Genomic DNA, 24,858 nt, shown 5'->3' with positions numbered 1-24,858 from the left:
CAGTGTTTGTGGCCCCTGAGAACAGCCAAGTAAATGGAGGGAGACATATTACCCAAACTAGAAATGGTAAAGCTGCTCTAATACATCTCCAGTATTCTGTAGTTAAAGACTAGCAAGCACCAATTTATAGTTCGCCAGATGTAAAAGCTATGTATTCCCATACATACTTTCAGCGTTTCTTGCAATTCTGCAACAGATACTGTGTCATCATCTTCCTCATCACTCAGCTGTTCTTGGGTACAGTAGTGAGTGCTGTATGCAGAGTGGTCTTCTATTGCCACCAGCCAGTTCTGAAAGTAAAAGCAGCCACTGCAAGAATTCAGCACACTCATTTTAAAGAGCACACCTCTACTTCAGCAGCAGCTGAACACTGGCACATGTGAGACAACTGGTGCTTCAGAAGGAAGCACCAGCTCAGTTATATATTTTTTGTCTTAAAGACTCCTTGAAAATACCTAGCTTTTAGACAGTTACTCCATTTTCAAAAATAAGTGTATAATACACAAAGGAGAATGGCATGGTTAAGTTGCTAGACAGGTGTTACTTATTCCCTCTCATAACACAAAAACTAGGAGTCACCAAATGAAATTAATAGGCAGCAGGTTTAAAAAACAAACAAAAGGAAGTATTTCTTCACACAACATGGTCAGTCTGTGGAACTCTGCCAAAGGATGTTGCGAAGGCCAAGACTATAACAGGGTTCAAAAAAAGAACTAGATAAATTCATGGAGGATAGGTCCATCAATGGCTTTTAGCCAAGATGGGTAGGGATGGTGTCCCTAGCCTTTGTTTGCCAGAGGCTGGGAGTGGGTGGCAGGAGAGATATCACTTGGTGATTGCTTGTTCTGTTCATTCACTCTGGGGCACCTGGCATTGGCTGTTCCCAGAAGACAGGATACTGGGCTAGATGGACCTTTGGTCTGACCCAGTATGGCCGTTCTTATGATAGGGTTCTTGATCTGGGTTAGCTTCCTTGTTTTGCTAGACTCCAAGTGACTTGCTGGAGGTCATACAAGGAGTCTGTGCCTCTGGTCCCAATCTCCAAAATGTAGATTATACTTCTCTCATCCTTTGTCCTGTCTATTTAGATTACAAGCTCTCTGGGGCAAGGACTGCTTTGCCATTTTGCTTGCACAATGCCTGGCACAATAGGACTTAAGTCCAAGTTGGGCTTTGAGGCACTACTGCAAGATAAAATTCAGAGTAACAGCCATGTTAGTCTGTGTTCGCAAAAAGAAAAGGAGTACTTGTGGCACCTTAGAGACTAACCAGTTTATTTGATCATAAGCTTTCGTGAGCTACAGCTCACTTCATCAGATAAAAAGTGTTTTTCCCCAGATTTCTTCATCTCTAGAAACCTTGAATCATGCCTTATAGATGAAGGATAAATAGTATGTTCAATACATTTATTACTGTAGCACCTAGGAGCCTGAGTCATGATAGTGCTCTTATTTCTCACACCGCCCAGTTTTGGATAGAACATTATCACTTGTTTAGAATGCGTGGCCCTAACCACACATCTCTGAACCTATTTGCAAGAATACACTAACTACCTTTCTTGGTTTGGGATGAGGGACTAAGTAAATTGCAACAGAAGTTTAAGAGCTCAAACAAACAAAAACAACCTCTCAGACTACAGACTACACAGATTTTCCTATAACCAACCATTTCAGCAGTGGAATAGCAACAAACATACAACTATTCTGAATGCTGTGTGTCCATGAGCCAGGTCTCTATACTACTAGTGAATCCAAAAGTATAGTATTAATATACACAGCTCAAGGATTCAGAGTTAGCTCTATGCAAACAAAATTAGATTCTCTCTTCCATCTACACAAAAGTTACAAGATTAGAGACTTAATTAAATTGGTAGTTACCTCTCTAGCCATAGGAGGAGAGTTTTTAGGAACTTTAAAACTGTGAACACTGTCATCGAAGCATTTGACATAGAAAAGGCAGCTGTCTGTAGATTTTACCTTTGATTAAAAAAAAAGAAGAAGAAAGATCATGAGTTTACAGACTCCAGAAACAGGCAACTAAGGTTTTAAAAAAAGTTTTACTGGCAGTTATAAAATATTAGAGCACAGTACTACTCTAAAGTACTTACAAATGGTAATATGGGTTATGTTTGTTCTGGTTTTCAGTTCAAATGTGCTCAGTTTACAAGCAAAGATGATTTAAACTAGCCACCTGCCATACAAAGGGAACTCTGTCTCAGCAAAACTGTTCCTTGCCCTTATCTCATGCATCACAAGTAAAGGCTGTGCAGACCACTCAGCTAAATCTGCACATCCCCAATATCTTCATATTTAAGTCCTCAGCAACCCCTGTGCATCTGCTGCTTTCAGTGGTTTGCAAGGTGCAGCCAGTTGGAACTTAGCAAGCTTATGGATGCATAAAAACAGGCAGCCAGCTGGACTTGGGCATAGTAAAAAAGGCTGCTATGACCATCCACAAGAAGCAGACCTGCATAAAGTAGTGAGAGTCATTTTTCAGACTAGAAACTCACTTTGAAGAAACAGTTTAATATAGTTTTAAACACAAGCAGTAAGAAACTGGTACTTACCTTCTCGGAACTGTTGTACAAGATGCATTGCATATGTCCATAACACTGGAGGTATGCATACACTTCATGCACCAGTACTGGAAAGCTTTTCCTAGCATTACCAACAGGGTTAGCTCTGCTCAGCTCCCTGTGCTGAGAGTAAGGGATGAAGGGCAGAGATGCCCCACCCCCCTCCTCCAGTTGCTTTGTACCAGAAACCAATGGTAGACTCTGATGTGTCAAGGAATAAGGGTGGTCGTGTAATGGACGTATGGAACCATCCTGAAAAACAATAGTTATGAGAAGGTACATAACTGTTGTTCCTTCGGGTGCTTGCATATGTCCACTACACTGCAGGTGACTCCAAAGCTGTTACCGCAGGAGGCAGAGCTCACTCTCATTGGAACAGGGATGTATGGTCACATTGTCTGCATTTGCATTATATCCCTTGAAGCTGCAGACTGTGCATAATGTCTGGTGAAAGTATGAATCAAAGACCACATCACTGCTCCACAAACGTCCACAACTGGGACATGTGCCAGAAACATCACTGAAGTTGAATGTTCTCTGGTGGACAGCACTGTGAGCCTAAAAGAAGGAGCTGCTCTTCTTAAAGGTATAAGCCACTGCAATACACCTGCATATCCAGAGAGGCTGCCATTGACCTGAGTAACTACTGGTATCCTTTAAAGTCATCTGGTACTGGGGGATGACGTATCTGGTACCAAGACCTCACTGGAGAAGAGGAAGTGGTTTACAGTGGAGGCAAGGAAGATGGCTGAGTTGGTCTTGCAGTACCAGTGGTTATACCAGAGCTAGCAATGGTAAGTCAAATGCATAGGTGTCAGGAGGCTGTTCAGTACCATCACCAGTCTCAGGGTACATCTACACTACAATTAAAAACCCTTGGCTGACCTGTCAGCTGACTTGGGCTCATGGGGCTCTGGCAAAGGGATTGTTTAATTACAGTGTAGACATTGAGACTCAAGCTGCAGCCTGGGCTCTGGGACCCTGTGAGGTGGGAATCAGAGTCAGTTGGCAGGAGCCAGACAGGGATGTCTAACTGCAGCGTAGACACGCCCTCAAAGGTGGTAGGACAAGTATCCCACCGGAGGGAATACTCATATGAGAGGAATTGGTTCTGGAAATTGGAGGCATCCTCCAAGGCAACCAATAGGGTCATTGTGAGGGGCTAGTATGGTACCAGGCCCCAGGCTTAGCTGGGGCAAGCATCCCAATCCCTGGACAGACCCGTCTGAGCCCCAGCAATGAGAAACAGTGGTCTCTATGCTCTTGGTATAGGGAAACCCAAGAGTCTGAAGAAGTCTCGGAGCACCCAGAGAATCTGGCGAAATATGGTGCTGGCAGAGGTTCTCTGTGACCTCAGTTGGGACCTACGCCTGGAGCACAGTACTGGAGCAGCTTGGACAGCTTCCAAGCCAGTAGTACTTTGCGCAGAGGATCTTGAGTTGTCCCTATGGAACATGGCAGTGCTGAGTCTAAGACAAGCGATGCCAAGGAAAAGCGACCCGGTGCCTCTAAAAGGCTGTGTCAGTGCCAGGTGAGGATGCTCACATTGAAGGAGATGACAGCAGTACTGACAGGCATAATAAATCTAGCTGCAGCAGCAGCCTCCATCTGCATCTGTACCACCAAGCTGCTGACCTGCAGCAAATCAGACAAGACTGCTCTGTCACCACTGAAGAAGTAGCCTGTCACAATGGTCCCTGATAGGGGACCAGGGTGGTTGTCTCAGGCCTGAGTGAGTCTGTGCTGGGGTGCACCAAGTCGAAGGGTGCACTCTACCATCAGTACCTGAATGATCCTTTGTGAAAGAGCCCCATACCCTATGCTTCAAGGGGCCAAAAGTGGATGTATGCTTGTGCTTTGAGGCCAGGACTTTGATTCCCTGGCCTTGAAGAGGACAGTCCTGGAGACTGGGATCTTCTGCAGCCTCTTTCAGCTGACATGACCTGGGAAACACTTTGGGAAGGAGTCTTTGAAGAGCTTCCCTGAGATGACAGTGGCTCCAACGCTGGTCTAAGAACAACTTCCATAAGAATATAATGGAGGCACTCCTCTCTCAACTTCATCCAAGTCTTGAAGACTAACAGATAGGTGATCTACATCTCTGATGTTGCCTTCACCCAAACACTTGAGGCAGTGGGAGAGTGGGGGGGTCACTATCAGGTATAGGCTTCCCACAGCCTTGGCAAGATTTGAACCCCCGGGACCTTCGCATAAGTTCCCTGGTACCAAAGACCCACCAGACTGGAAGGACCCCAAAAGGAGGGCAAAATCAAAATAAAATAAAAAGATCAATCCTTTTTCCAAGTAATACTAGGTAGACTGGAGCATTGGTGTTCCTTGTGAATGACACAGTTATGGATGTAAGAAGGAACTAGAGGGGCAGTGCGGTCTCTGCCCTTTATACTCTCACCCCTACGTGTAGCACTAGGGAAAGTTCTCCAGCACAGGATACATACATACATTCCCCTCCTGTAATGTACACATACAAGCACTGAAAGTAGTAACGTCATTAATGCAAACAGATTAAGTTTTGCTAGAGGCATATATTGAGGACCATATTTCTGAAGTTTTGCCTTTTAAAAATAAGCATAAATGGTTGGCTTTTGCTTTATTAAAAATAATCACAGGTAGCTCCACTTCACAGTACATTTTTTGCCAGAAGTCTAACAGTTTTTCATATTCTCTTTAGACAGCAGGTATAACTAGGTTATAGTTTAAGATTATTTCAATTAAGAGCTAAAGAGGGGAGGTGTTTTTTTAACCCGATATTGCAGACTTGAGATACAGGCTCAAAGCAACTGGAATAGTCCCCCTCCAAGCGCCTTATACTTATTGCTTATTACCTGAGCCCTCAGAGTATACACCCTACACATGGCTTTCTACATGCCCAAATAGTGCCTCCTCTATCTAGCTTGCTACTTTTAAGCTGTGTAGCGTCTGACTGCCTCCCCCTGCCAGAGCCTTTAGCTGCAGCATACAGCAGCGCCATGCAATGACAAGTATGGACACAGCCTGCCTTGCACCGCAGCATGTACACACACCTGTAGTGCCTGTATCTACACACTGCTGTAAGCATAGACCTAACCCTTAGTTACCAAAAGGGTAATATTCTTTGTAAAAGTGTTATTTCATGCCACATATTACAAACAAAATTATAATTCTGTACTATATATTACAGAGAGGCATCATATAAGGCATGAAATATGGGAAGTTGTCTAAGCCACAGTGATCTGGAAAATATTGAAGGAACTGAGCCAGAAGCCATATGTAGTGACTTAGCCAAAGAATTCATAGTCCTTATGTGCACAATATCAGTGTATGACTGGTATTTTAGAAGCCCTGCTTCACATCCTACCGTGCAGACAGCTTGTGTTAGGTGCTTGCATCCTTGGCGATGATCATTATTTACTGCATCAGCCCTTTGGAAGATTTAAAAAAAATAAATAAAAATAAATAAATTTTATATTGGAAAGGTAAGGGTCATTAAGATTCTAATTATCAAGAAATTAGTGTGACACTTACTGTTTGCAATACCAGGAAAGGACTCCATGTTCTAGTACTACCCAGTAAAGTTTCCAACCAAAAAACCTTAAACTCTAAAAGAGAATGTTAGTCATTTCAAAGCCCATGGCTACTTCTGATAGCCACCAAGTATTGCTATCAGTTAACAGTCTACATTTTATTTATTTTACTTCAAATGTGATCCAAGAGCTATATCTATTAAAACTCTGAACATTAAATCAGTATCTGTTTTTTCAACTATTCTATTTCCTTCCCCAAGAAGTGGGAGAACATTTATAAAAACCAAGTACAAGTTTGGTTGTATCCACAAAGACAACAACATTTATGGCGTTTTAATGAACATTGTTACTCAGTAGGAACCTTCCTGGTCAATTAAGTTTAGCTTTGTTGTAGTTCAGCACTCAATATGGCTATCCACATGTCTGATCCCTTATACTGGAGTGGTTGTTAGTACCTCCCAGAAAGGTTTCTTATATATTACCATAATCAAAAGTAACTCATCTAGCCAATCTGACATATGCAACAAAGAAACTGAGGATGGAATCCAGATAGCAGGAAGTAACTGGAAGGGTTGCCATCTGCACAGTAGTGTCTGCTTTTAAGAGTTCATAGCAGTGTTAAGAGATGCCTAAAAATCAAGCCTTTTAATTGCCATTAGATATGGGGAGAGTGCGCTTTACAAGCTGCAGCTTAATATTTTGGTTTTTAGGGTGTAAATAAATGGTTTTGCATTGGCAGTTAACCAACTTTGTGAATTATTATTACACTGAACTTTGGTTTAAGCCAAACTATTTATAGGATTTTTAAAAATATATACACTCTTCAAAAGTTCTTTTGAAAAAGTTGCTTCATGTATTGTACTTAAACACATCTTTATAGGATTTAGAGGAGTTACATAAAGATTTTCCCTATAATAAATCAGGAGAGATAGAACATCTTTTGGGGACTGTACTGAACAGAAATGTTTGTAAGCTTTTATTTCCATCTTCCCTATAATTCAGTTTTCAAGGCTTTTAGGAATGGGCTGTATCCTATGGATAATACTGAATAGCAGTGAACCAGTAACCAGTAGTCAGATTACCTAGATATTTATGTGGCCTTCAAAACTGTAGTAGAAGAAAAGCCCACTTATTAATGGAGTTGATCTTTAAAAAGGTAGGCAAGTACTATCCCCATTGTACAGATAGGAACTGTGACACGGGGTAGATGAAGCAAGACTTGTCCAAGGTCACAGGGAGCCTGTGGCTGAACCAGGTATTGTACCTAGATGTCCTAAATCCAGGACCAGCCTTCCTGTCCGAGGATTAGCAAAAAGAAAAGGAGTACTTGTGGCACCTTAGAGTCTAACAAATTTATTTGAGCATAAGCTTTCGTGAGCTACAATGGCCCACCTTGATTATCACTACAAAAGGCTTCCGCCGCCCCGCTCTCCTGCTGGTAAGAGCTCACCTTACCTGATCACTCTTGTTACAGTCTGTATGGTAACACCCATTGTTTCATGTTCTCTGTGTATATAAAATCTCCCCACTGTATTTTCCACTACATGCATCCGATGAAGTGAGCTGTAGCTCACGAAAGCTTATGCTCAAATAAATTGGTTAGTCTCTCAGGTGCCACAAGTACTCCTTTTCTTTTTGTGGATACAGACTAACACGGCTGTTACTCTGTAACCTATTTCCAAAACTAATCCTTGGATATGCTGTAATACACCTGTCAAGATATCACAGAAAAGCCACCATCCATCAACCCCCTCTCAAGAGCAGAGAATACAATCTTCTCGGATAGACTTGGAAAACAGTGTTTGGGTTGTTTTACATATTATGAAAAGGGAAAGTAAAAGAAAACATACCTTCCACAGGAGACCTTCATATCGTTTCAGGCGTTTGTTGATCACCTATATAAAATAAAATATTTAAAAAACTAATCAACTGATTGTTTCTTGAACAGTTTAATATAGGATCTTTTGTACCCACCTTGCCAATGCTTCCTCCAAGTATCTGTTTCATTTCTGCACCTTGGGCTAGATCAAACGGTGTCTGGTCTGTTTAATAACCAAAATAAAATCCAGAAGAGAGTTTAGCTTTAATTAGGAGTTAGATCTGTTGTAGGACATTTAATGCTGTGGATAAGTATTATGTAGTAATTACACTGGATGCATTTAATATGGCATAAGGTTTCTATCTAGCTCAGAGGGAAAGCAATTGCAATCATTTGCTTGTTTGAACACTATCGATAGAAAGAACAGCTGGCAGGAGAGTGGTATACTAGCTATGATTCACTTCCTACAGTAAGACATCTTCTGAACCTTACAAGATTTGCTCACTTGCCAGACAAGAGCAATTCTTAATTGACCAACAAATATAATATAATTTGTTATTCTAAAACCGTGGGCAAATTGAATTTTGCGAGAATTGCTAAGGAAGAGTTTTGCTGGATTACAAAAGCCTAATTTTATTCTAGTCAACATCTGCCAGTTATTTACTTTTAATTTAACCAGAGTGTTACAGTCAATTTGATTAAAAAAGTGACAAGATAAACTTTACAAGTGGGATTGTCAAGAGAACCTGAAGTGACACAGGAGCATCAGTCCCAATGACTTTCCATGAACTGAAAATTTTATCCTCTGCTTTTACGCTGCTATGCTCATCTCTGGCAGAGTCAACAAAAAGTGACTCAGAATCTGTCTACATGGTGCAGCAACACAAACTGCAGGGGTGTGCATTCTAATGCACACCAACATGTTGCACACTAACTGGCCCCTGCAGACACTGGTGAGCACTAATAGCTCCCTATTGCATTTTAATTTAGCACGTAAGTTAGAGTACAATAGGGAACTTTTAGTGTATCTCAACAGGGTCTTCACAAGCCAGTTAGCATGCAACACATTGGTGTGCATGAGAACAGAGGTTCTCAAACTGGTCCGTGGACCACCAGTGATCCACAAGCTCCATTCAGGTAGTCCGCAGATAGTTCCCTCTAAAGTGCACACCTGGGTGACCGCACATGAGAGAATGAAGGGCCACCCACCTAATTAGTGGAGCCATATGGGTGTGGCTGCACTAATTAGGTGCCTGGACCCTGGAGAAGACACACATGTAAGGTGAGGTGATGGCCTTGGGGTGCACGGGGGGGGAGGGGGCAGTGGGGTGAAAAGAAGTGGGAGGAATTTGGGATGTGCAGGGCTGCAGCAGCCAGAGAAAGAGGCGACTTCCCCAGCTCCAGGGCTGCGGCTGCCGGGGAGAGACGGCCTTCCTTCCCAGCCTCAGCATTGTGGTTGCTGTGGCAGGGGAGAGACCGCCCGTCCTTTCCAGCCCCAGCTTAGGGGCTGCCGTGGCAGGGGAGAGACCCCGCCCCCTTCCCTCTCAGGGGCTGCCATGGCAGGGGGAGAGAGGGCACATCCATCACATTAGAAAGGTAAGTACGGATATTAAAATATCAAAGCGCTATACAATAGTTAGCCAACAGTACAAACAACATTTGGAAAATCATTAAGTGGTCCGCTGAAACCCTCAGTGATTTTCAAGTGATCCGCAAAAAAAAAAAGTTTGAGAACCACTGCATTAGAATTCATAGCCTGCAGTTCACATTGCTGCACCATACAGACAAGGCCTAACTTGCACTTAACAGTTAAGCAGTGGCTAACAAGTACTCCCATAAAATGACACTGGTTTAGTTCCTTTGCTTCATATTTAAATTAAGAACTTTACTTACCATTTTTGTTTCTGATTTTAGAGTCTGCACCATTTTTTAGAAGTTTTAAGGCACAGTGCTTGTGGGCACGGTATGCTGCACAATGTAATGGTGTATTTCCCATCTGATCAGTACAGTTAATATCAGGAGGCTTTGGCCTGTTCAACTAAAAAAAACAGACTTATATTTACAAGTTAATTTAGTTTTCCTCTTGCATTACATATAGCCTGAGCGATTTATGGTCAAGTATCTGCTCCCTGCCCCGAAATCTTGAAATGTAGACACTGAAAAGTAGGGTGACGAAAAGGGATCATGCTATCGGAAGCACGAGGTCTACAGCAGCCAAGTCAGAGAGATTCAGTTACAAGTAGCTACTTCCCTATGTTCTTGGCTTAAGCGTCCCCTTCCCATCTCCCATGTGCAATGTAGCACAGAACTGGCTGCATTGCTATGGTACTCTTAATAGTTTAAAGATTTTTGGTTCCTTTGAGAACAGGAAGACAACAGAAATTGAGTTTTTAGAGAATTCTAAAATCAGAAGCCCTGATGGTAAAAGGTTCTGTAAGTTAATAAGGACAATACTATCAAAAATAAATAAATAAATAAAATAAAAAGTCAGTGTTCAGTTTGTTGAATCTGTAATTCTCTATAGGTGTGTGCCTATCACTTATGACCAAGATATCCTCATTTTGTTCAGAAACATGTCTGGAAGGAGTATAAAAACTCCATGGGAAAACTCGGAAGCAGTTGCTCATAAAAACCCAGTGCATAAAAGACAACATTCACAGGAAAACCTTAACTCATTAGGGAAGGGATTATTCTGTCCCTCAGGCAGCACAGTAACAAATATACAAAAAAAGATTTTAGCAGATTCAAGAGAAAACCAATATGTCTTCTGTAACATGGCACATGGCTAGTAGAGAAACAGCTGACATGAGAGTTCCCTACTCTTTTGAAACTATTTGCGTTAATACAGTGGCTCTCAACAGCTTATTTGATCAGGCCTCCCTTTTGTGTGTCTGTAGTTATTTATGCCTCTTCTCCCCAGCCCCCGTACATATAATCGCCACGCAGCTCTGAAGCTGGGAGAGCAGCAGCTGCTGGCTGGGCAGCCAGCTCTGAAGGTGGCGCCCCAAGAGCTGCACAGAAGTAGTATTCATCAATATCACTTTTCGCAGAAGACAGTACCCCATTGCAACCCTTACTTCTGCACTGCTACTGCCCCCCGGGGCTGACAGCCAGAGCCCTGCTACGTCCCAGTGAGGAATGGGGTGGGGAGAGGCCCTTTATCCCCACCTTCTGGGTGTGCATGGCCCTTCTGCACAAACCCCAGCCACCCAAGGCAGACAGCCAGAACTCTTCCAAAAAACAAAACACAGCTCACACCGCCCTTGACACATTCTTGTGCCTCCTTTGGGAGCCCACCGCATAGTTTTAGAACCACTGTGTTAATAGATAAGGCCAGAGGGGAACACTGATCAGCTCAGACATCCTGTATGTACGCAGGCCACAGAAGTCCATCAAGACTAAGGACAGGAATATTCTAAGTAATTAGCAGCCCCAGATAGAGCTGGAAGGGAACGGATTTATAACTGAACTGAGGGTACATGGTCAAGAAAAATACAAGTAGTAGAACCATTTTCTCATTCAGGTAGTGGTTGGAAAGCTCCTTAAGAAGCTTCAAAGTATGCAGTCAGTTTATATTTAATACAATTCTGTTGGTAACCTTATTGGTAGAGGTCACACCTCTATAGATTGACAATTTATTGCAACACATTTGATGTTTCTGGATTTCATGTGTCATGAAATGCGACTAGTTCAAAGCTTTAAAACAAGATGAAGATGGGCTTACAACTTTACCAGAAAGATACCATTTGAACTAAGTTTCATATTTGATCTTACTTCAGGAGAGTTGTTTTAGAAACTCATTCTCCCAACCATTTCAGAAAAAACAGGTGAAAAATTTATATTTCCTAGCCACACATTTAAGACATTTTGATTTACTCAATCTGCAAACTTTCGATATGCAGTGAATGAGTACCAGAAGTAGTACAAGTTTCACATTACAAAACAAAAACTTTAATCACTACATGTAATCAATTTTAGCTTGCTGTCTCATCCAAGGGCCAGCACCTCCAGCAGGGAAGTGGCTGTTAACCCCAGGGACATTGGTTCAGTATAGATGTTACATCCACTAGCACTAACGTGTTCCTTGGAGGTCACAGAGGAGTAGCATGGCCAGACCTGTTTCTCTTTGAGACCCAGAATCAGCATCTGTTGCTGGCTGAAAGTATTGCAATATACACCAGGGACAGAATTTGTTTTGTGGTTGAAGATACACCTCAGATTCATTGTGTGTTTTTGAAGTCTCAGACTTCATGTTGCATTCATACATTTTGTACTCACTAATGTTTGTCATGTACTAGACTAATCTCAGCTGAAGCAGATAATTCTCATGGTAAGCCCCATGACTGAGGTACTGTAGAAGTTCAAGCAGTAGCACTTCACAGTATCCTTTAGCCAACTCAGGAAGGATATTAGAAAACACTCAAAAATTTTGCATCTTAATCTGTTGTAATAAAAAGGAGAATACTAATGGTAAGGAGGCACTGTACTTCAGACTGTTGCCTACCATAGGGGTGCGGGGTGTGAAGGTAGCATACGTAGCGAACAACATCTCAAATTCTTACCAGTGCTGAGACTTTTGCAGTCTCCCCTTCTCTTGCTGCTCCTAAAAGCAGTTCTTCCAGTTTCCTTTCTTGTGTCCTTTCCACTGCTGTTTTCAAAGTGAAAATAGCTTTAGCAACCACAGTTGTAGTCTCAGAAGAACACATGTAACATCAGCAAAGTGATATCTGTCTAATGAAGAATGTTCAAGCACGGTATACAGGGCCTATAGTTTCCTCAACACTTGTTAACTTGAGGGCTATGCCTACCAGACAGGGTGAAATACACTTACAGAGCCATGACCTCCAGAGTCAATTAAATACCATGCAAAAGTCTAAAAGGTCACAAATCACTGCAGAAAAATTCTGAAGTTACTCAAGTATTCAAACATTTACCAAGTAGTAGAGGTTCAATACTGCAAGAAGCATTTGTCCTAAGTTTTTTTTCCAATGAATACTGGGGAAGTTCAGTGGTAATATTTGACCGACACTATTTAACCAGCCCTACTTGCATCTTGGATATTATACTTTCTTTCCCTTCCTATAAAAAGATCTTCTCTCTCCTCTATTCCCCTTCTCTATCTTACCACTAACTTTTTCCCCACAAAAATCTCATCCTTCTCCAGCTTAACCTGTCAATCTCAAGCAGCCTTCTACAACAAACTGTACACCCACATACACGGCTAAGAGATTTTAATCAGGCACCCAATAACTAGCAACAAACTTACTAGGTACAGCGTAAGACTGAGGTCCCACTCTATGAAAATAGCCTACTTAAGAAGCCAAAACTGCACTATGGCACTTATTGGGATTACTACTGAAGTGCTGACCCATCACTCTGATAGAGGGGTCCATCCATTAGTTAGAGTCGGATATTAAAAATAAGCTATTTGAAGCTTCCATGACACAACCCACTCCCACTCCCTCTGACCCCTACCACCAAAGGGCTCCTAAAAAAGTGCACATTTTCTACTATGCCATCATAAAGTTCTGTGGCTGCTACAGTGTTGCATGGGGGATTCTATTTCCCCCTCCTTTCTTCCTGGTAGTAGTGGTCTGGTTGGGAAGTCTTTGCTAGTTTACACCTCTCGACTGCATTTCGCATCCTGCTCTAATATCTTTGAAGAAAAGAGCTTCTCCCCAGTCAAGCAGTACCAACCGGTGCTTGTCTATGCTATGAGCAACAGCAGTGGAGCTGACTGCAGACTTGAGATGATGGCACAGCACTGTTTTATGCTATTCACATTTGGAAAGTTCTCTTCCCAACCATGAGGGCTAGGATTTTTCAAGCCCTGATAGGTTTGTGTCTAAAAGAGCATATGCAAAAAAGTCTTGCTTTAAACACAATCCATACTACACAGAGTTCTCCTCTGGACTGAAATATTCAAGCTTTGCACACTTTTTTTTAGTCACACTCCGAGAAGAATGGTTTGTTTTCAAGGAGCAGTGAAAAGAGCGCTAGGTATTACTATTAAAGTGATTTATTCACGTCTTTTGACTTCAGATGCATATAACTGGCATAATCATTTGACAAATTAAGATGCTATTGTTTCAACTTTTTGTTATTCACAGATACCAAAACTGATTTATCTATATAACAGAAGGATGTAGACAAGCTTGTCTGTGCTGTAGAGGACAAAGCTCAGGAATTCCTCAGTTTACATATTGATATGTACTCTAGGCATTCCAAGTTATGGAGCCAGAGGTTAAGGCACAATTGTAGGATTTTTCCAGAAGTGCTGAGCAACTCATTGGATTTCAGGTGGAGATGGGGTGCTTTGATCTTCTCTCCAAAAAAACAAAAACACCCCCGCCCCCAGACCCTTAGCGCATACATATGTAACTGTTTCTACACTATCTCTGTATACAATGGAAGTTTTTACCATCACAAAATTATCTTGTTGCCCTAATAAATGTGTCATGATAAATCCCACTGGTAAATTTGTTTTCATTTACTGAGGACAGCAGAACTGGATCAAGTGTTTTAATAAGTTTAACTGGATTTAAGGGAAAAAGTAAATCCCCCTGCAGGTTAATCAGACTTTTAGGAAGTCTTGGTTTTCAGACACATGTGGTCAGATTGTAACCATAGCAACAACTGTGAAACTGACATTGTTAGCCAGATTAATAAGAGCTTTAATAAATGCTTCACCCTGAGGAGAAGTGCACTCATTCTAAGAATTTATCTGTAGAGCATCTGTTTATGAGAATTGCCTGTAATCTCATGTACAATTAAGGAATAGCATGTTTTCTGGAAAAGTACTGCTTGGAATGATTTCATCTGGAAATTTTTAGTTTTCTAGTCCATATTTGACTTTAAGAGCCACATGTACCAATCTGTTCAAATTAAAGAATTACATTTGAATTAAGATCAATTATTCATAAAGTCTATTCAGGGTTATGTTGTCAAGAACCCCCATCTAAAAAGTATTCCTGGTGGCAGTACTGGGGCTAAGTGATAGTTATTTTCTTACCCTTTGTTTGCAGATAGCATAGTAGTGAATCAATACATAAAACATACTTGCTTTTTGAAAGCAGTACAGGTCAAGACTTTAAAAAGTAAATCAATTTTGGGTATTCAACTTTTGACACCTTTAAGATCTGATTTTCAAAAAATGTTAAGCACCTGCTCTCTGGAAGTCACACCCCTTTGCTTCATCTCAGGCTGGAGACCCAAAATCACTTGGACAGGGTCTCCACTTTCAGAGCTGAAATTGTCCAGAGCAAGACCTGGTAAGTTTGTGAATGATTCAGAGCGTCTTTTCCCATTGACCATTTGGTACTCAAAGTTAAATTGGGCAGATTTCCCTTTTCTATTCCCCTGCGAAGATGCCCTACAACCTACCTAGCCTCTTTGTAGGTGAGAATTTTAGAGTGGAGAAATAATTATTATTCTCCAAACACTATCTAGTGGTTAGAGAAGCAGAGTTGCAGGAAAGATCCTCAAATCTGTTTCCAATTCCTCTGACACCTAGCAGAGTCACTGATGTCTGAGCAGGTTTGCCCACTATCTTTGCAAAATGCTAGAAATTATGTTTGCATCCAAGTGAAGTGGTTTATATCCCATCTCCTTACACACAAAGCAGCTTTTGTTATCAGCACGTGCTTGGATTACTTTCCCCTATGCAGTGAGCTAGGGCTTTGAGTGCTACACACAGTCCACATCATTAAAGGGCTCAGAGAAAAAAAAAGACAGTGTTGCCTTTAAGGCCCTAACTTTGATCAGAAACAGCATTTACAAATAATTTTTAAGGCTTCTTTCAAAGGCACTAACAAACAGCCCTGTTGTATTGACTGGTCAGTGTTTTTACAACAGAAGTGACTGAAAATTAGTTTTTTAATTAGTTTTGAACCAGAAGCTACTTTGAAATCAAGTGAACTTGTAGGTGAAGCAGCTTTCTTCAGAGCTACAAATGCTTATGAAAGGCAGTGAAGACACAGGAAGTTACCTTCCAACATATTATTGATCTCTTTATCTTGTGTAACATCTCTTGCTGTCTGTCCACCCCCGTTAACAATAGAAGTATCAGCATCATACTGTAAGAGCAGCATCACCACCTCCTGCAAGAAAAGTTCAAAGTTATGATGTTTTATCACAATGGCACTTTCCTAGAACTGGGTTGGTCCACTGTTTTGCAACCCTCCTTTGTGAGCCTAGCAGCGTGTAACTGGTTCACTGCCACAATGAGTTGGTAAAACATGGCAAGGGAAGAAAATCACAATCCTGTTGTATTATTTGGAATAAAGGGACCACAGTAAGTTACCTGGACTTGAAGATACACAGCAGTAAAGTCAGGCATAAAGACATCTTACTCAAGAGTGTGACAATAAACACTTGTAGTAAGGAATCTTGTACTGGAGAACTTTAAGTATCACTCAAAGCTGATCAGAGACAACACTTTCTGCTGTGTAACCATATGGTCATATGAGAATCAGATCTACATTTTACATGTTTATGCCTATACAGCATTAAGAGGCAAATGGCTTCTGTTTGAAAGAACAAGTTGTTCATATTAATTAGCTACTGAATCAACTCATCTTAATTCTGGTATTCTATGTAATAAGTGGATAGGAGATCAGTATTTACAATATTGTTTCTAGGCTTATTGGATATAGAGCTTCATACGAATGAGCACTTAACACAAGTGATTTCAATCCCCTTTAGCTATGCAACTAATATCCAACTAATCTAGACAAGTCAGCCTTAAAGTCTATAATTAGGCAAGCCAAAAAAAGAATTAAGATACAAACAGCAAAAAAATGTTTAAGTACATCGGAAGTAGGAAGACTGCCAAATATGTGGGGCCACTGGATGATCAAGGTGCTAAAGCAGCACTCAAGGAAAACAAGACCATTGCATAAAAGCTAAATGAATTCTTTCATGGGCACCAGATGAAACCCCGCTCTGGGGAGGCTAGCCCACCAGCCCTGCCCCTTCTGCTCCAGACCCCTCCACCCCCATAACAGAAGCCCTAAGGGGCCCCCACAGGACTGGAGGAGCCCCAGCCTCTCCCCCACCCCCAAGTGCTGGGCTGGCCCGCCGGCTGGAGCCTCCTCACTCCCCCACCCACTGCTGGCTCTCTGTCACTCCTCACTCCCCCATGCCCCTGAGGGGAGACAGCAGCAGGTGGTGGGGGCCTCGGAGAAGGGGCGGGACCACCACAGCTCAGGTGTCTAGCAGTGGGTCAGCAGCAGCGTGAGAGAAGACCAAACCTTCCCTGGACTATTATACCCGCTGCCCATGAATTCTTACATCTTCTGCAGTGAAGACAGATGCAAAGGGATATTCCCACACCTGAGCCTCTTTTTAAAAAAAGAGGTGACATATCTGAGGAATTCTCCCAGATTGAGGCGTCAAAAGAGGAAATTTGGAACAAACTGACAAGTTAAACAGTAATAGGTAGGGCTCTATCAAATTAACAGCCGTGAAAAATGTGTCACTGAGCATGAAATCTGATCTCCCTCTCCCCCCCGTCCCCCCGGCCATGAAATTTGGTCTTGTGTGCTTCCCCCCCATACTATATAGATTTCACCAGGGGAGAGGAGAACTAGAATTTCTCATATTGGGGGTCCTGACCCAAAAGGGAGTTGCAGCAGGGTCACAAGGTTATTTTTGGGGGGGAGCGGGAGTCACTATATTGCCACCCTTTACTTCTGCGCTACCTTCAGAGCTGGGCGGCCAGAGAGAGGTGGCTGCTGACTGAGGGCCCAGCTCTGCAGGCAGCGGCACAGAAGTAAGGGTGGCAATACCATACCATGCCCTCCTTACCTCTGTGCTGCTGCTGACGGCTGCTCTGCCTTCAGAGCTGGGCTCCCGGCCAGCAGCTGCCACTCTCCAGCTGCCCAGCTCTGAAGGCTGTGCCACCATGAGCAGCAGTGCAGAAGTAAGGGTAGCAGTACTGAAACACCCCCTACAATAACCTTGTGACACCCAGCCCCCCAAACTCCTTTTTGGGTCAGGACCCTACAATTACACCACCATGAAATTTCAGATTTAAATAGCTGAAATCATGAAATTTGTGATTTTTAAATTCCTATGACCATTAATTTGGTAGGGCCCTAGTAACAGATCACTAAGACCAGATGGTATTCACCCAAGAGTTCTGAAGGAACTCAGATATGAAGTTGCAAAACTACCAACTGTGAACCTATCATCACTTAAATCAGCCTCTGTACCAAATGACTGGAGGACAACTAACACCACCGATTTTTTAAAAAAAGGCTCCAGAAGCAATCCTGGCAATTATAGGCTGGTATGCCTAACTTCAGTATCCAGCAAATTTGTTGAAGCTACAGTAAAGAACACAATTATCAGACACATGGATGAACACGATGTTGGGGAACAGTCACAGCTTTTGTAAAGGGAAATTATGCCTCAATCTATTAGAATTCTTTGAGAGCGTCAACACACATGGACAAAGGTGATCCAGTTGGCAGTGTACTGGGACTTTCTGAAAGTTCTTGACTAGACTCTTAAGCAAAGTAGCAATCATGAGATTAGAGAAGGTACTCTCATGGATCAGTAACTGGTTAAAAGATAGGAAACAAAGGGTAGGAATAAACGCTGAATTTTCAAAATGAAGAGAGGTAAAGGGGGTAAAGGTAAATAGCAGGGATCTGTATTGGGACCAGTGCTGTTCAACATATTCATCAATGGTCTGGAAAAAGGGGTAAACAGTAAGGTGGCAAAATTTGCAGATGATACAAAGTTACTCAAGATAGGCAAGTCCAAAACCGGTTGCGAAGAGTTACAAAGGAACCTCATAGAACTGGGTGACTGGGCAACAAAACAGCAGATAAAATTCAAGTCTGATATGTGCAAAGTAATGCACATTAGAAAAAATAATCCTGACTATAAATACAAAATGATGGGGTCTAAATTAGCTGTTACCACTCTAAAAAGATCTTGGAGTCAAATAATTCTCTGAAAATATCTGCTCAATGTGTTAGCTTTTTTGACTGCCACTACAACATTAGGAACCATTAGAAAGGAATAAGACAGAAAATACAATACCACTACATAAATGCATAGTACACTCACACCTTGAATACTGCGTGCAGTTCTGGTCATGCCATCTCAAACAAGATGAATAGGAAAGGTACAGAGAAAAGCAAATGAAAGTCATTAGGGGTACGGAAAAACTTTTATACAAGGAGAGATTGAAAAGACTAGGACTGTTCAGTTTAGAAAAGAGACTACTATGGGGGGACATGATAGAGGTTTGTAATATTATGAATGGTATGGAGAAAGTGTAGGGGGAAATATTTATTATTCACATAACAAGAACCAGAGGTCACCCAATGAAGTTAAAAGGCCGCAGGTTTAAAAAAAAAAAAAAACCAACCCCCCTATGCGCACACACCCATAAAGGAAGTACTTTTTCATGCAGTAGACAGTCAACCTGTGGAACTTGTTGCCTGGGGATGTTGTGAAGGTCGAAAGTATAACTGGGTTCAAAAAAAGAATTAGATATGTTCATGGAGGACAGGTCCATCGGTGGCTACTTGCCAAGATGGTCAGGGTACAACCCCATGCTCTGCATGTCCTTAAACCTCTTGACTGCCAGACACTGGGACTAGATGACAGGAGACGGATCACTCTGACAGGTTCTGTTCATTCCCTGTGAAGCATCTGCACTGCCCACTAGATAGGATACTGGGTTTGATGGACAAATGGTTGACTCAGTATGGCCATTCTTAAATTAAGTCTAATTATTCTTTATGGCAGCGATACTCAGACAGAGTCTTGAGCTGCAAGGGGCTCTTTAATGTGTCTCCTGAGGCTATTTGCAGCACATGATATTAAAATACTGATTTAATTATTAACCATTCACGATGCTTTTACTATGTTATTAACCAGTTGTAGTTGATAAAATTTGCTGTGAAAATAATTATAGTCTATTTAAAACAGTATGATGGGAAATATAAGTAAAAACTAAGTATCTTCCATCATACTGTTTAAATATGAATATACAGGTAGTATAGTAAATGCAACAATGAATTCACACTACTGTGGCTCATTTGGGTAATGTTTATCGATAATTTGACTTCTGAACCACTGGCATCTGAGCATCACTGCTTTCTGCTATGGTTTGTGAGAGATTAATAAGTGGTCTGTCAAGCTGTATGCAGAAATAGCTACTTTTCCCATCCCTCCAAACTGGCTTCCATCTGACAACCAGCATTTACAGCTGAGAGGCTGATTAGTGCTATGCTCCCGCACTAAAGTGCTTTACCCCACGCACATAGCACGAGTGACGTAGGAATGACTGCACAGACAGGCATGCAGGTAAAGTGCTTCAACAGAGGAAAATGACTATGTTCCCCCTTTCCAGCTGCCAGCCACATCCTGGAGAACAAAAAAAGGAAACAGTAGCTATGGAGAAGGAAGACTGAGGTCTCCGCTACCCCCCCAGGGAAAAAAAAGCAGTTCTTTCTCTGCCAAAAAAACCAAAAAAACAAACAAACCAAACTGAGGATTAGACAGACTAGATTTTAGGCACATTAAAATTAGTCCTTTGGTAGCTTTCTGGAATGTGCTGCTACAAGGATTTTTCCTACCTCAAATGCTTTGGCTTCAATGTGTTACTATTTTAAACCACTTAACATTTTAGACTCCATTGACACATTATAGCACCCTTTATGGGGACACAATCTTATGCTGGGTGAACCACACAGGGTGGAACACAAGTAGTTAGAGAATAGTGTATTTTTACCTTGCGTCCAGTGAAGGCTGCACGATGCAGTGGTGTGTCCCCCATATCGTTTAACACGTTTACTTCTGCACCAGCCTGCCAAGACAGAGACAGTTAAGTAATGCTGGAAACACAGGCAGGTCAGTAGGTTACCTCTACAAAAAATATTCCATCCAGAAAGAACTCAGTGTTACTGACACCTCTTGGTTTATAACCTATTTGTCAAGAATGAATTGGGAGGTTTTCTGTGTGTCCCAGTATAGTTGTAAAGCCAGTGTCTCAGTATAGTTGTAAATCAGTGATAACATGGAAAGATTTAGAGGGGAGGAAATCTACAAGGAGCCCTTGTGAAAGGGAACAAGTTCAGATTGGGGCTGCGTCTACACTTAAACCACTACAGCAGCACTGTTCTACTGCTTCAGCATAGATACTCACGACCGTAACAGGAGGGTTTCTCCCACCTCTGTAGTTAAGCTACTTCCCTGAGAGAGAGTAGCTAGTTCAACAGAAGAATTTTTTAGTCAGCCTAGGCTATGTCTACACTAGAGAGTTTACAGTGATGCCGCTGTATCAATACAGCTGCACTGCTACAAGACCTCTAGTGTAGTCACTCTATGGGAGAGAGCTCTCCCGTCAACATGATTAAACCACCGCCAACGAGCAGCGGTAGCCATGTTGGCAGGAGAAGCTCTCCTGCCGACATAGTGCTGTCCACACTGGTGCTTATGTCGGTGTAACTTACATAATTGGTGGGGGGGGTTATTCACCCCACTGAGCAATATAAGTTATATGAAATAAGGGGTAGCGTAGACACAGCCCTAGAGCGGTCTATGCCAGCAGTTAGGCTGGCTTAACCACTTTGCTCAGGGGTGTGGATTTTTCACACTCCTGAGTGATGTAGCTGGGTCGACTTAACTTTTTAAGGTGTAGACGTGGCCTTTGTTTTGCTGTCACTCATCTCCACACACAAGTTGCATACAGCAGCCATTAAAGCTTTAGTTTCACTCCAGTTGAAAGACATCACACTGTAGTACTATTATACACTCCTCTTCAAAAGATTAAATGGGCCATGACTAGCAGGTTTCATGATCTCTTCACTGGCTCCCTGCCCTTTTCCACATCAAGTGGAAACTCCTCTATGCACCATAAAGGCAATGTATCACTGTATTCCTGTCTGAATCTCAGCTCCATGTTTCCCATTCCTTTCCTGCACCCGAGAACCTTGCTCTCTCTCTCACGCTTTAAAATCCCATTTCAAAACACTGCACATGCTGAACCCTGCTCTTAAAATGGTCAGAAAGATCAGGACAAGCTGCATATGCAACAGAACTAATGGGACTATGTGGTTTTACTATAGCTGGGAAACTGGTCTAGTGATTGAGCTCACGAGACTAGAGTCAGGAGATTAGGTCTATTCCTGACTGCCACAAAGTGCCCTAGGACAGGGGTTCCCTACCTCTTTTTTTTGAGGCCCCTCCAACATGCTATAAAAACTCCACAGCCCACCTGTGCCACAACAACTGGTTTTCCTCATATAAAAACCAGAGCCACCATTAAGGAGTAGCAAGCAGGGCAACTGCCTGGGGGCCCATGCCACAGGGGCCCCTGCGAAGTTAAGTTTGGCTTCAGCCTCAGGTGGTGGGGTTCAGGGCCCCAGACTTCAGCCCCCTGTGGTGGGCTTCAGCTTTCTACCCTGGGCTCCAGCGAGTCTAACACAGACCCCGCTCAGCAGCCCCCTTGAAACCTGCTCTCCCCCCGTGGTCCTGGGCCCCTGGTTGAGAACCACTGCCCTAGTACAGGTTTCAGAGGAGCAGCCGGGTTAGTCTGTATCCGCAAAAAGAAAAGGAGGGCCACCCTGAGTCTCTCAGGGTGGCACCTGAGAGACTCACACATTTATTAGACCATAAGCTTTCATGAGCTACAGCTCACTTCATTAGATGCATTCAGTGGAAAATACAAGTGGGAGATTTATATACACAGAGGACATGAAACACCTTTCCTTTTTACCTCAGGACAAGTCACCATCCATCACTCTGTCTGTAAGAAGGGCACTAGCACTCACCCATTTTTGTACGACACTGATCCACATATTAAGAGGATTTGACAATCTCCCCCCTTCCCACCCTGAAGGCTTGCCATTTGTTTACTCTATGCTGTAAGCAAAGTCTTTGGGTCAGGGACAGTATCATTTGTTGATACTAGCTTTGTTTGTAGGACTAGAGATGGAATCCTTGTAGCAAAATCTCAGTCGGTTTCCCAGACCAGAATCTCCTGATTATTAGTTTTTCATGTAGAACCAGATCCAAGTTTACCTAGATCTATTCTTTTTATTTCCAAATCAATTTAAAAGAAGTCACCCCTCCCATTCACTGTGTGGCTTTCAGGAAAAAGCAAAAAAAGGCACATTTGTTTTTGGTGCATGTATCTGAATGCTGCAATTAGCTGTACTTTGCAGATAGTTGGTTAGCTTTTGTGGAGCTCAACTGCCAACACTGGTTATGCCTAAGGCTGCAAGTCAGTCACTGAGGTCACTGATTCTGTGACTTTCCATGACCTCTGGAATTTCTGCAGTGGCTGGTGCTGGCTCAGGGGCTGCTCTGGCAGCAGTACTTTGGGTGTATGTGAGGGGGCTCAGGGCTAGGGGCAGGGGGTTGGGGAGGTGCTGACCTTGGGGTGGGGTGGGGGGTTACCCCCCCTTGCAGCTCCTATGTAGTTAGCTGCCTACAAGCACAACAGTACATAAGCACATAGAAGTGTAGGACTGGAATGGACCTGACAGTCATCTTGGGGAGTCCCCTGCACTGAGGCAGGGCTAAGTATTATCTAGACCAGCCGTTCTCAAACTTATTTGAACAGGTACCCCTTCTTTGTGTCTTCAGTAGTTTATGGCCCCCTCCCTCCACATACATATACTGCCACCCAGCTCTGAAGGCAGAGTGGAGAGCAGCAGCTGTTGGCCGAGCACCCAGCTCTGAAGGCAGTGCCCTGCCAGTAGCAGCACAGAAGCAAAGGAGGCAATGTGAAAAGTGATCTTGATGAATAGCAGAAGTAAGGGTTGCAATGGGGAGCTAAGTCTGCTATGAAAAGGGATACTGATGCTGCTGCTGCCACCCCGAAGCTGACAGCCAGAGCCCTGCCACCTTCAGGTGAGGGATGTGGGGGAAGGAGAGCCTGAGCCCATGCTGCACTTCCTGGTGAGGGATTGAAGTAGGGGTGGGAAGGACAGCCTGAGCCACGTCCCAGGGGTCGGGGATGGAAATCTGAGCACCAGGTTGCACACAGCTCTCACTCCAACACATTCCTCTGCCTCCCTTGGGAGGCCTGCCCCAGTTTGAGCAGTTCCCAGTGTTTCTCAAACTGTGGGACAGGACCCCAAAGTGGGATGTGACCCCCTTTGAATGGGGTCACAAGGGCTGGTTTAGACTTGCTGGAGCCTAGGGCTGAAGCCTGAGCCCGACTACTGAGGGCAAAGCCAAAGCCTGAGGGCTTCAGCCCTGGGCAGCAGGACTCAGGTTGCAGGACCCCTGCCTGAGGCCGAAGACCTTGAGCTTCAGCTTTGACCCCACTGCCCAGACAGGTGGGGCTTGGGCTTTGGTCCTGCCATCCAGGGCAGTGGGGCTTTGGTCCCTGGTCCTGGTGTCGTGAAGTAATTTTTGTTGTCAGAAGTGGGTCATGGTGCAGTGAAGTTTGAGAATCCCTGACCTCAACCATCCCTGACAAATGTTGGTGTAACCTGTTCTGAAAAACCTCCAAATGATGAAGATTCTACAACCTCCCTAGGCAATTTATTCCAGTGCTTAACTACCCTTACATTAGGAAAAGCTTCTTAATGTCTAACCCAAGTCTCCCTTGCTGAAATTTAAGCCTATTACTACTTCCTCTGTCTTCAGCGGAGAAGGAGAATTTATTACCCTTTTTATAACCTCATGTAGTTGAAGACTTGTCTCCTCTCAGTCTTCTCTTCTCCAGATGAAACAAATTTTTCTACAATGTTTTCCTGACCTTCAATAATTTGCTCTCCTCTGGACTTTCTCCAATTTGTCCACATCTTTCCCGAAGTGTAGTATCCAGAACTGGACAATACTCCAGTTGTGGCCTTATCAGTGTTGAGTGGAATGATTATTCTTGTGTCTTGCTTACAACACTCTTGCTAATACATCCAGAGTGATGTGGTTTTTTTGGCAACAGTATTATATAACTGACTTATATT

At 42.9% G+C, this 24,858-nt stretch overlaps 1 protein-coding gene across 1 annotated transcript in view; it reads right to left on the bottom strand.

Moving 5' to 3' along the window:
- OSBPL1A (oxysterol binding protein like 1A) overlaps positions 1-24,858 on the bottom strand; it is a 141,876-nt gene that overhangs the window by 94,976 nt on the left and 22,042 nt on the right. Inside the window, 11 exon segments of the mRNA XM_075125270.1 lie at positions 168-299; positions 301-309; positions 1,878-1,976; positions 5,931-5,994; positions 6,098-6,171; positions 7,947-7,991; positions 8,071-8,138; positions 9,809-9,953; positions 12,478-12,563; positions 15,903-16,014; positions 20,670-20,744. Of these exon segments, the coding sequence (XP_074981371.1) occupies positions 168-299; positions 301-309; positions 1,878-1,976; positions 5,931-5,994; positions 6,098-6,171; positions 7,947-7,991; positions 8,071-8,138; positions 9,809-9,953; positions 12,478-12,563; positions 15,903-16,014; positions 20,670-20,744 (909 nt within the window).

Source organism: Caretta caretta, chromosome 2, assembly GCF_965140235.1.
Source record: "Caretta caretta isolate rCarCar2 chromosome 2, rCarCar1.hap1, whole genome shotgun sequence".
Lineage (NCBI taxonomy): Eukaryota > Metazoa > Chordata > Testudines > Cheloniidae > Caretta > Caretta caretta.
Note: the sequence above shows the minus strand (reverse complement) of the source record. Positions and strands in the feature narration are given on the sequence as shown.